The following is a 13,492-nucleotide window of genomic DNA, read 5'->3' as shown; positions in this document are numbered from 1 at the left end:
GCACAACGAGATCGGCCAAAGTGTTTTTTTTTTCTTTATCTAATTAACGACTCACTTGCTTATACAATAATGTTTGCAATGACGAGGCGGTGAGCGCGATGCAATATTGCAGTGCACATGGTGACTAACGCTCACTGTTTATGTCCACAAATTGGAGACGAAATCACAATGTATTTCTCAAAGCGATTCACACCATTCCAGCCAATTGCACCAATGATCATCGTGCTACTATCATCAAGATCATCGCTTCAAGTTGGAAAAGAAGTTTTACTTGATCCGAATCCTAGGGGGAACTATCATTTTTTTTATCGAAAAAATTCATTAATTTCGGTGTGTTTTAGGAGATATTCACTCCTATTCACTATTATCTAGAGAATATCTTCTCATATCCACTCATATTCACAGATATTCGGTGTTTCTTATTTTGACAGTTCAGCCGTTCTAGCCAGCCACCATCTTGGATTTTTTTTTATCTAAATTTATTCTCGTATATTCAAAATATTTTCGAAAATTCTATGAGAAAATATCTGTAATATTCAAAAAATATTCACAAAAATTCAATGTTCTAAAATTCGAATGAAGCCCCTAGTCCGAATCGTAAATTTAAAATCAAAATGAAGAAATACACATACACACACGACCAAGCAAATTGGATTGAGTTTCATGAACCGTACTGCGTTTTAATAATTACCGGCGAAATGCAATTGACAAACGATTACATATATTACAGTCATCCGTTCTTGGGTATTTTATTTTTCTCCGTTTGCGATTCATAAAAGTTGACGGCTGACGTGTATTCGTCTCCTCGCAATGCATTTTCTATATATGTATCCAACACTAAGTTACAGTCATTATAGTTGCATCTGTGTCGGACGATCGTTTCACGTTTTCTCCTTCTTTTTCTTCTTCTCCTTATCACCGATTGATTGGATTATTTAGGTGGTTGTATGTTTAGTCAGCCAGATAGATATGCCAATGGTATCAGTGTGAATTCATTCTGTGCACAAATACAAAATGCGGATTGTCACGTTTCGAGCAAAGATCATAAAACGACGAGATTGACTAGCACACTGCATCTAGCCATGCCGCTAATTTTGTGGACAAGCAACAGAGATGGCGAATCAAAGGTTCACCCCGCGCTAACCAACATGATGCATATCGTCTTGTTGTGTGTATTGGCATTTACAATGCCAAGTGCATGCTGTCTGACTCTCGGTTGTCTTTGCTGCTGTTTTTCACTTTCCTTTTCTCCGTTGCATTTTCTTTGTTCACCGAGACCCGATGATAAATTCCTTTTGCGCCAATTCACGGGCAGATAAAGCACACGACGATGGTGGCGGAGCAAAACTAGAAGAGCTGTCCGTTGTATGTTTGAACGAGACAACAACAAGCGCAAAGAAGCGACTGACAACAACATGCAAGATATCAACAACAATCTATTTGCCACTGGATGCAATGGATTAGAAATGGTGGAAAAATTGCCTATAAATAGGAGAAATGCTGCGCTCTTGAACCTGAGTCTCATTCAGTGGCTAACGCGTAAACAAGTCATTTCAATCACGAATTGCGAACACTCACTGATTTGTTGATGCTGTTGTTGTTTTATTAACGATCAATTATTATATCTAAATAGATCAGTTTATTTACGGATTTTGTTTTTTTTTTGTCTATTAAATCGCGTCAAACGATTTAGAACGGTGTATTGTGCGATAGTTTGCAGTGTTAAGATCGATGTTAGTTTGAATGCATTCTGCCTTTTCATTGGGCGATTGTGACATAGAGAATTAACGTGAACGGTGCATGGGACCCACATTTTGGAGATAATTTTAATTGCATTTAGCTGATTTCATCGTATTTATTAATGAATCGTGATTGAATTTGAATCGGCGCCCAAACAAAAAAGAACAAGAACACAAACTGTTATCGATTTCACAGTGTGAAGAATTATTCGATATGTTTCTAAAGGTTTGCATTAGAATTTAATAAATTATTTCGATCTATCTTCCCTTCTCTCTCGCACTCATCAACCAACCAGATGCAGTTTGTGGTGCATTTTGTTTCAGTTGACGAGATTTTGTTAAATGTCTTATGGTTAGATTGGTTATAAGTTGTTGTTGTTATTGTTGATGGTTTTTTTTTCGGAATTATCTCATTTTTGTTTAATTGACGCCAATACTTTCGGTTTTCTGCTCAATATGATGACCTTCCATCTCTCGACCGCCGCTTGCGACGACAGCGATCACGACAACGAAAAAAAAAGTTCATATAATGCAAAAGTCTCCTAGATGGAATTATTGCAACTTTTTTTCGCCTCTTTATACGCATGATAATAATAAATCACTCAACACAAGAATATTCCAAAATGGACAAGAAGAGAAAAAAAACACGACAAAAATATGTTTCCTCCGCTTCAATGTTGTGGTCGGTTTGGTTCTGTTCAAATTATGTCGATTATTAAACGTTTAAGTGAAAAGCGCATTTTTTCCGCCATCATTTTGTGGTTTGGTGCTGCTGCTACTTGCAAAAGTTCAGTTTGAAAAACGGAACAATTCACAAATTCCTCTCGCGCTGTGATGAAAATACAACGCGTGGCGGTGTTGCACACCCAGCAGCAGCATATTATCCAAACAATTTTCAGTCAGAGCAATAAAGATACGCTAGCTGTTAAGAGTTGTTGGGAACAACAACAAAAAATTAAATAAATATCAAATGAGCACTTAAAATTCGAGCAGCAGCAGCGGCGGCGGCAGCCACTACTTTGACTTGTTCGTACAGACCACTTTGCATGTGGGTCACTCTGATTGAGTCAATCATTACTCGGCTTTGAAGTTGATCAAAAAAAGAGAACTTCACAACGGCAAATTCCCTCGGAAAACTAATTTTTTTGCAAACGAAAAAGAAGAACGAAATACGAGTGAGAGATTGAATCTAGTTTGAATCTAACAAAAATATATATTAAAATAGTTTGATGGCAGAGAGCAATGAAACAAAAACGAAAATGAAGAGGGAAAAAGCAACAACACCAACAACAAGAACATCATGGGAACAATTTATGTGTTTTATGAATAAAATATATGGAAAAAAGCGAAGCATATGAATTGATGCTGGCATGAGATGGAGACCAATATGCACGCATTAACTTGTTAATTGTTTAATTTATCGAAATCAATTATTACTAATTTTTAGTACAATAAATTATAATTAAAAATTTTTGCACATATATTAATCATTCTAGTTTCAAATTTCTTGGTTTCTCTCGCCTAACTGACTAACCAACCGCTTTTGGTGCTGCACAATCCGCTATGCGTACCATTAAAGTGAATTTAAGCCAAACACAAATCGGAGGTATATCGGCCTGTATGCAGTAGTTGTAGATGCATTTCTCTCATGAATCGTGCGAGCGCACATTCAGTTTTTTGTTTTGTTTCGTAGCAAACGAACGTTTGATTCGTGGCTCGCGTAATGCTTACATTATGTATAATTATCGGCTTGATTTTCTATGGAACACATGTTATTTCGCTGCATAGATGTGATTGTGCACTGGCAACCAAGCAATTAGCGTTGTCAATTTTTTCATTATAACCCATGCATATAATTAGATTTGCATCGATCGACGATGGTGTGGTTTGATAGATTCGATACTGGTTTTGTTGTTGTCGCCATCGTCGTCTAATGCTGAGAGTCTGTGCATTTCCTAGAAAACATGCACGGTTGACCACTTGTTCGTGTCCTCAACTCCAGCGGAAAAGTTTCCTAGAAGCGCAGCACCTTTCGATTCGAGGGACCGATTGAGACGAAAGACACAGAAAAGAAAATCGGCCAAACAGATCATATAACATTTAAATCAGTTACCAGTGATTAATTTTTAATTGCTTGTTGATCATGATCGATATTGAGAGCCAATCATAAGTTATCGGAAAATGATGATCAACAACAGAGATCAATCTCATGACTTGCATTTTAAATTAAATGAAATATGTAAAACGATCCGAAACTGGCACGTAAAACCAATTATTTTCAAAATTATCTCATCGTGTTATGTTATTTAATTCAATAAAGAGACACAAAAATTACCACACGACAAAAAGAAATACACGCGAAAAATGACGACGACGACGACAATGGAGAACATGAAGAAATTTTTAACGCATAAATACAAACTCCAGCTGGCTCACAAAGCGAGTGAGAGACTCCGAATAAACCATTCTTTGTCGGTTGATCGACCTTCAATTCAATGGTATTTACTCTTTCTCTGTCTCTTTGCGCAAAACTCTTCCAACATCATTTACCGTCACCCAAATGGCAGTATGTTTGAAATGTTCGAACCGCGCAATTCATTACTATTTTTTCACTAGAATAACTTGTTTGAGAAATGAAACATAGTAGCTGCAAGAAACAAATCGAAGTGTACAGTATTTAACGATTTCGTTTTGTGGCGGAGTTGTATGTGCTTTTTTTCGTTATTTCCATCAAACAAATATTAATGTTTTACCATAGAATTGACGACTAAACATCCACAACAAACAAGAATCCACTTTCACATCTGACCGTCTCTCGGTCTCGACTTGCATACTGGCTTTCGAAGCGTGTTTGGATCACTGCTGCTGCAATAAGAAATTATATGCATCGTATCGATTCAATAAATGAGAAAGTTTTGTAAATTTGCAAACAGATTTTCTGATTTTCTTTAGCGTTGGCTAACTTGGCCAATATGGCGCTCTGGTGTGCATTCAATTGCACAAGATGACAGCATCAGAGAGTCAATAGACTTTGAACGGCAACGATAATGAAAAAAAAGATATTGATAGGTGCTTTAAAATCTGAAACCGATTTAGTTTTATAGTCATTTCTCTCTCACATAATGCTATTTTCTGAATGTGATTAGCCGAATTGGGATTGTGTGAGAACAGCTTTCCATTTCTGGTATTATTAAAGCGTAAGGCGAAAATTCGCAATTAATTTGATTCTTGTTTGGCAGCCGATGAGTCGCTTGTGCTTTAGTAACCAGAAATTGATTAAAATACAGCTAAGGACCCCTATATCATGCACACTAACAGACACACCATATGCTAGCGGAATAACCGCATGTCAAATTAAAATCAATCAATTTCAATAACGCGACCATTCCACACGAAATCAGGGAAGAGTTGCAATGTGAGGTCGCTGAATTGGCTGAAAATTGGCTTGGAGTCTTGTTTCCGATAGAAAAAGAGAAAACCATAATCTCAGGCCTAAAAGTGGCCCGCCTTTCTGAGTTAACCCAGTGTGAATTTTTGGAAAAATCGAAAAAAAGGGTTTGCGCCAACTAAAATCTAACTGTGAAGTAGTTGACACATTGCCAAACCTATGAGACCGTTGGAAAGGGAATCAATGGGGCTACAAAATCCGCCTAGTAACCTATCCTCTATGGCCCCATTGGAACCTCCAAAAATGGGTTCAAAGTATAAAATGTTAAATCAATGAGGCAAATTAAGTGACACGCACAAGAATAGCGCCATCTACAATCGTTAGAAGAAAGCTATGATGCTTACGGTCAAGCTTCAAAACATTAAAAAAACGTTCAAACGATCAAACGTTCAGACGTTCGAAACGCTTGATCCATCCGTCAAATTGAAATGTTGCAATTGCTTTTATTTCTGATTCGGTTTAATGAGTCATAAGAATATGCATTTTTCCTTGATTGAGAAAAACTCGAACTGAATTTTGTTTAACTTCGTAATAAAAAATAATACAATTCAAAAACGGTAGATACTTCAATCCCATAGCTGTCAAAGTCAGTGGTGATGGCGCGTACTTTGGAATTTCAAATTTTCGAATTGCAGACTTTATTTTATGTATAATTATGCGTAAAGAACAACATTTTTACATTGATTTTCTGAAAATAAAAGTAAGCAAAAAATGCTATAATAAACCAATGATTATTTCAGTAATTTTGACTTTTGTTGAGTTCACATCGAACATTGACTAAAGGCTAACACCTGAATCAATGCTAGAATTTGTAGTGCTAACGCCCAAACCATAAGTAATTTCCAATTGATAAGGTAAAAAAGGAAATTCATAAGAAATCAATGATTATTTCAGTTTATTTCTATAATTCTGATTTTAATTGGATTCACAACAATTATTGATATGCGACTGACGACTTACTCGATAAACCATATCTATGACTCATTAAACCGAAACTAAGGAAATTCATTGGAAGAATTTGTAGTGCTAACGCCCAAGGCATAAATCTCCCATGGTTTTTTCGAATATGTTTTATATAAAAATATAAACCTGAGTTTTTAATGAGTTTGTTTCATGAAAATAATTTGGTCAAATAAAAATTTTCTTCAAATTAATGAGAAAAAGATGCGCAGTATGAAATATTTTGATTGAGTCGGTGCAATCATAGAGCCGCTAAACTAACTGACTAAGTAATAGTTTCAATTTTAAATTTTTCTCTACAATATTAAAATATTAATCTCACACAAATTAAAAGTTTCTACATATTGATCTATCAATTTTTATTTTTTACACTTTTTAAGTGATTATTCGCTAATAAAAAAAGAAATATCCATTGGAATAATTCCATTACGATGTTAGATGGCGCTGTTAGTTGTGACATAAATGCTTTACGTATATCACATACAGCTAGTTTGCATCATTGGTTAAATATCTCAAAATAGTGGGGTTTTGACATGTTTTTTTTGCGCTTATGTCGCGCCGCTTCAGATGGAAAAATAAAATTTTGTGTATACCCCCCATTCAGTTCGTGTATCTGGCCTCGGCAGGTGAATCATATGTCATTTTTCACCGTTTTTGTGGGAAAAATGGTCGAAAATGGCCTCTTACGACATTTTGATATGAGAAAACTGCTATATTTTCGTCAAAATACATGAAAAAACGACCTTTTCAACATCGGTTTATCTATAAATTTGGTCCGAAACTGACTTTTCTTCATAGAACAAACTAATGGTCGAAATCTGCTTACAAAATCACATTTGTGGCATAGAAAACCCACCTATAATGGGCTGTAATGATTCTATTTCCACGTAATTTTTGACGGAAAATCGATTGAGACTCATCTCAATCCTGTCTGATGGGTCTAAAAGGTCGAAAAATGACCCTGCTGTTTCAACTCGCAATAAAAACACTTTTTTTGCTTCAAAAATTCCCTATCCTGCATTAAATCGTGAATGGCTTTTATTTTCCAGCGAAACAAATGAAAATACACCAATTTGCTTACCATTTTTGGCTCAATTCAGCGTTTGAACGGTACCAATGGTTTGGTAATGTGTCAACTACTTCTTAGTTAGTTTTCAGTTGGCGCAAACCCTTTTTTTCGATTTTTTCAATTTTTCCAAAAATTCACACTGGGTTAACTCAGAAAGGCGGGCCACTTTTAGGCCTGAGATTATGGTTTTCTCTTTTTCTATCGGAAACAAGACTCCAAGCCAATTTTCAGCCAATTCGGCGACCTCACATTGCAACTCTTCCCTGATTTCGTGTGGAATGGCCGAACGGTAACATAGAATTTAGCGTAAGCCTTATGTGCGCTCTTAATTGATGGAAATTGTTTCCTGTGAAGTAAAAACCGAATTTGTTAACACCACTTACTTTGTATCTTACTTTGGTCACGTTTTTTTTTCATACTTTGTATTTCAATTTGGTATTCGTTTTTTTACCTTCTCGTAGGCATATTTAACCGTAGTTTTAGCGAATTTGTTGGCTGGTGTAATGTCATTGGTTCCGCAAGCCGAAGACAAACAAGAGCAAGAGACTGATGCAAGCATTCTATCGTATGCACCGGGATGGGTAAGTGTGAAATGTCTAGAAAAATGTATCAAATAATGAATCCATTTGTTTTGACACATTGCAGGGCCACCCAGGCTACGCTTTCAGTTATGGCGTTAAAGACTTGCACACGGGCGATGTGAAATCACAATGGGAATCGCGAGATGAAGGCATTGTAAAGGGTCACTACAGGTATTACCTAATAATAATATTAAATAAAAATTTACTCTGCTCGGCTGGGTCAATGCTTTATCGACTCAAAATCATAAATCCTCGAACCATCTGTTAATTAGCACGCGAGATTCGGAAATTGTTTGAAAATTCCTTCTGAAATCTCCAGTTTTGAGTCACTCACTTGATTCGGTGGCAAAATCTATTCGTTCAATATACCAATAAAACTTTTTTATGCAAAATAATTCAAGTCATTTTCTTTAGAGTTGGTTTTCTTCCAATTGTCTAGATGTCGAGGCAAATTCAGAACATCTTACGTTGAATCATTATTAAAATCTTTTTTCTCTTCTGTACAAATTAAACAAGTGTTCTAGAGCCGGACGGTTCAATTCGTTCCGTTCACTATACGGCGGATGGTAAAAATGGATTCAATGCAGTTGTAAAAACACACGGTCCAAATCATCATCCAGTTCATGATCCACACGGTGTTGCAGTAGATGACTCATCGTCACAATCGAAAATCAATCATTTCAGTGAAGATCAAGAGCACATTGTGTTGAGCTCCGATTTGAATCCACATAAAAAGCCAATTATCGATTTGAATACGGATGAAAAAGAGGTGCCATCGTTGTTCGAAATCAAACCGGGTGTTGAAAAATACCTTAACAAACATGAACGTCCACGCTGGAGCTCGTACACAGAAACTGGTGGCAATATTGAACACATAAGTCAAGGCGGGTATCATGCACCGCCGAGACCATCGCATTCTGTTCAATGGAAGATAAATGAGCATGGCCCAAGCGAACCATTCCGTACCAATGAATTTGATGATGATTTCCAACCCAGCTATCAGTCCATAGGACGACCGGAAATCAAACACAATTCACCATTCTCAAAGTTTCGGCACAACAACGATGAATTTATCGTGTCGGAATACGGTCGCAACAATTTGTACGATTATCCAAAACGGCCCGGCTCAAGTACCAGTGTCGATCTCGAGTATGATGCCTTCCCGAGCAATTATTACAATCGAAGACCATTTATTGCACGCCAATCAAAAGACAATAAAATCGATGAAACTGTCAAAAAATACACGGTGGTCAGCAGCTCAAAATTGCAACCAGTTTTTGTGAAAAATCCCACACCCATCAATGGTGTCAATTGCCCGCCGAATAATAAAAATTGTAATCTTCGACTTCGACCGAAAGCCGATTACAACAGTTACTTTCGACCGGTCATCAAGCGAATCACAACCACAACGTCTGACGATTCAGATGATACTGAACAAAAAGTAGCTTCATCACGAATGGTAAAAACACTATTGCCACCCAGTCCTGGCTATTTTCCGGTCTATGCAAACGCCAATAAAAACTATGTAAGAGTTTAATTTAAAAGCAAGCAAACAAACAAAAACAAAATAAAAATAGATTGAAAACCGCTTTTTTAGTAGATAGTTGGAATTTTTACAGCAACAAAATGTGTGTTGTAGACGACAACGTACTCCTTTGATCAATGATCCCTTTCAATCAAATTAATATATGTTTTGTGTCACTAATCGTAAGAATACTTTATGGAATCAATTTGTAACCAAATGTTCAATTTAAAATACGACTTCGTAACACAATATTTATAAATCGAAAAAAAAAATAAATACTGACGGCAAACAACCGAAACGGTGTGAAACTTGATTTTTTCTTTCGCGAAAGCTTATTTTAGCTTTTTCAGGTTTTTCGTTCGAACGAGTGGAAAGAAAACTTTACCATGAGCTTTTTAAAGCTTTTATAAAAGCTTTTGACGTTCAAACTTAAGTTTAACTTTTGGAAAATTGCTTCATCTGACTTGTTCAACATTGGAAAAAAAAATTAACGACCGAATTTACGATGCAATTTGCATTCCAAGTTCTCTTGACATTTATCCCAATGAGGAAAACGTTACAGTTGTACACATTTTGTGCACAGCTTATGGAGAAATTACATTGGCCGTGCACAAAATGTGTACAACTGTAACGTTTTCCTCATTGGGTATTGTCTCGGCGCCATCAGAAAGCAATGATGACACAAACTGATTTGTCAACGATGCTTTTTTAATTGGATAATTTATCGTTTTCCATCTTTGTGTTCCAATTCCCTCGAATTAAATCGGATTTGCATTGCATATTACGTGGAATTTATTGCTTAAGAGCTGCTCTAGGGAATCATTTCAACAGTTTTTAAGTGTGCCTTTCAATTCATAATCGATCATTTTTCGAAGCATCTTAATTGTGTATTGATTTTTCCGAAGGTCCTGCATGTAAGCGTCTGACAGCTCACTTCTAGCGCTACGAGACAAGTGTCAAAAGTTGTGACACAGATCGTTCAATGTATTATTGAATCTTTTTTATATTTGTTAATAAAGTAGACAAAAAAAATAAAAATGTCACGAATGTGCAAAATTGATTTTTGTGAGAGCGTAGCACGTGATAAACATCAATTTTATAAGTAAAAAATGTTTCTTTCATCACGGAACATTGTTAATGCGTTCAATTCGTCGCGTTCATGAGTGTGTCTAACGACGAAAAGAATTGAAATGAACTTCACTGAATGCGCTCATCGCAAATTCGTGTTTTACTTTTTTTTGTTAGTGTGGTGCAGGGGTTGTAGATTTTTCCCCTCATATTTCCCAATTCCTAATTCCACACTGCATCATTCTGTCGGCAATTTGATGGCAGAAAAAACGTTGCCTTTTGGGTAAATAACGATGAAGTAATTAACACAAATACCGCACATTTCATCTCGGCGGAATGAATGCGAGAACTTTTCAACAGAGCCCATCCATATGAAATGCGAACGACGTTATTCTTCCTGCATGTGTGTCATGATTGCTTCTTTTTTGTTACCTTGCTACTTGTACTACTGTGTACACAAAACGCAATTTGAATATAATAGAATGGTAAAGAATGAAGAAAAAAAAATATGTCAGCATCATTCTGACGCTCTTTGTTTCATATGTGAATTCAAATACATAATGATCCATGATATTCATACCAGAATGATTTCCACGTATGTGCTTATGTAACTTTCCGTTGAAGTCTTATTTAGTTCCTCGACACTTTTCCCCCATGTGTGTGCGCGCGCGCACGAGTGACTGTTTGGCTGAGAGCGGCAATTCAATGGTAAAACATGAAGAAGATATAATTTGCGAATTTTCGCTTCTTAAAATACCAAAGTTCTTCCACTTCTCTGTTGTTCGTATGATAATTAACAGAAGCAGCTATAGGTTAAAGTATAAACAAATAAAACAATGTAGGCCCATTGAAAAATTGGCAAGCATTTGCGCCGCGCGATGCCGAAAGGAAAATGTTTTTGCTTTGGACTTCGTCAGACGCATGCGAATGAGCGATCGTGTGATTGAGAGAGAGAGAGAGAGAGAGAGAGAAAGAGAGATAGGAGATAGAGACGCATTGGAGCTATCAACAGCTAATGCGAAATATTATTTAAACTCTCGGGCTCTAGTCATAATATTATAATGATTGGGTTGGTTGTCTGCTCGTTTGTACAAACATCACCGCCACACCGTGGTGCGGTTGCTGTGTGTACATGTACATATTTTCAAAGTTGCGTTCGTCGTGTGTTGTGGATGGTGGATGTAAATAGTTGGAAAACGTTTCCGTCTTGTTTATTAATCACTTCTCTAATTGTATAACATGCTGTAGTATGCACCTACGTGTTTATCTCTCTCTCTCTTTCTCTTTCTTGCCCATTCCCATTCGCTTGGTCGCCGTTTGAATTTAACCAATTGATATAATCCGACATATGTTCCTCCTATTAATGCATCGAACGGCGATTCAACATTGAGCCATGGGCCAACGAAATGTGCAAACGATGCCAAAATCAGTTGAATGCTTTTTTTTCCAACGGCAGACACAACCGAATTCCCCATTGTATTGCGCGGTCATTGCGTGCATACAAAATTCTCGCGTAAATATTACAAGCGATTGTTCAGTTTTTGGGTGAAAATGTTTCGTCGTCAATCTTCTGCCATCGAGACAAGCTCTCAGCCAGTAGCCAATACAACGGTGGCAACCGCCAAGAAAATCACCAACAACACGAGATAAAACACGTCCGAAAGCAAGTATTAAATTACTTCAACACAATAGATGTATGTTTTTTTTTTAAATCGTCAGATGAAATAAAAGAGAGAGAGAAAAAAAAACAACAGCCGCAGAGCGTATGCTAAGAATGCTGCGAATGAACGGCGAAACATAATAAATAGATTATTAATCGTATGACCCTGAACTATACCGCAAGAGCATTTATTCTCTTGCGTTGAATGAAGACCGAAACGGAAAAGAATGACGGATACAAACGAAAAAAAAATCTAACTTCCAATTTAAATCATTAATTGACCTGAAGAACTCTTTTTTTATTCGTCCGTCTGTCCATTTATTCGTTCGAGATGATAGATGAGATTTACATTTTGATTTATTTTGGCTTTGACTTTTCGTGTTCGTTTGAATGTGAGGGCGAGCCAAAAGACAAAACAACACAAACAAATTACTATTTTATTCAAGACAGAGAAAAAAATTGTCGAAGACTTTCAGTCGCCGAATTGTTTTTATGGATGGCAGTTGAATTTAAGATTTGATCATAACTACAGTAGCTAAAGCCTTTGGCGCATGACTTTAATAAAGGCAAATGGAAAACCTCGGTCCCTCGGTGCGTTTCTTTCCTACTTTAATCGAAAACAATTTGCGACAATTGTTTCGTTTTTGTTTGCGATTGTAAAGAAACAAGTTTGGCCGGATGGTTGATCGAAAATCGGTTCCGCGGTGATTTTGTCGATGTTGCTGTTTTTTTTGCTACAGCTGCTGTGGCTTTGGTCCTATTGCAAAACGACCAAAGTAGAGAGAAAGTATCACTTTTCCGATCAATACGGCCTTTGGGCATCAAATATCGAACATCAATGTCAAAACAGGCAAACCCTTTTTTCCCTCATGCTTCTTGTTAATGAGTTCTTAAGAATTCCAATGTTTTCCATCATCATCACCATCATTCCATTATACAGTGCCGAACGAGAAAAGAAAAATGAGCGACGCACACGAATTTTGATCTCAATAGCAAAAAGAAAAGGGCATTAAAAAGAAGTCATATGCAGATCATGTAAACAGCACGCAGCTAATTGTACGAACGCAAAAGAAGACGTAAAAAAATGGTTGCGTAGATCGCAGATTGCACTTCATTTTCCCAATAACAGTAAAAAAAATAGCTCATTACAAAAACCTTGAAACATTCTCTGACTCTGAACATTGTATGTGGCATCACGCTCGTCCGATCTCGATATAGAGTGGGTACATCATTCATATTGAACAAAAAGTGAATAAATGAAGCCACATTAAAGTGAATATTTTTTTTTGCTTCCATTGATTGCAGTTAATTTTAGAAAACAGAAAAGTTTTCAAATCAATTTCATTGCCGTCTCTCATTTACGAAGAGGTTCTTCGTTGCATGATATGCATTTTATGCTCTCTTTTTTTCGTTTCAATGTCTTAAACATGAATGAAAACAAC

General features: G+C 36.6%; 1 protein-coding gene across 1 annotated transcript; it reads left to right on the top strand.

Annotated features, from left to right (window-relative positions):
* The first annotated feature begins 1,533 nt into the window (after positions 1–1,533).
* On the top strand, positions 1,534–9,624 carry LOC129578438 (uncharacterized). The gene is made up of 4 exons (XM_055466992.1): positions 1,534–1,965; positions 7,678–7,797; positions 7,862–7,968; positions 8,314–9,624. Exons 1-4 carry the CDS (start codon positions 1,954–1,956, stop codon positions 9,332–9,334), a joined length of 1,260 nt encoding a protein of 419 aa, XP_055322967.1. The 5' UTR covers positions 1,534–1,953; the 3' UTR covers positions 9,335–9,624.
* The last annotated feature ends 3,868 nt before the right edge of the window (positions 9,625–13,492 follow it).

This window comes from Sitodiplosis mosellana, unplaced genomic scaffold (genome assembly GCF_009176505.1).
Source record: "Sitodiplosis mosellana isolate CC-2019 unplaced genomic scaffold, AAFC_SMos_1.0 Smas_scaffold_6226, whole genome shotgun sequence".
NCBI lineage: Eukaryota > Metazoa > Arthropoda > Insecta > Diptera > Cecidomyiidae > Sitodiplosis > Sitodiplosis mosellana.
The sequence above is the reverse complement of the archived record's forward strand: the minus strand, read 5'-3'. Positions and strand labels throughout refer to the sequence as shown.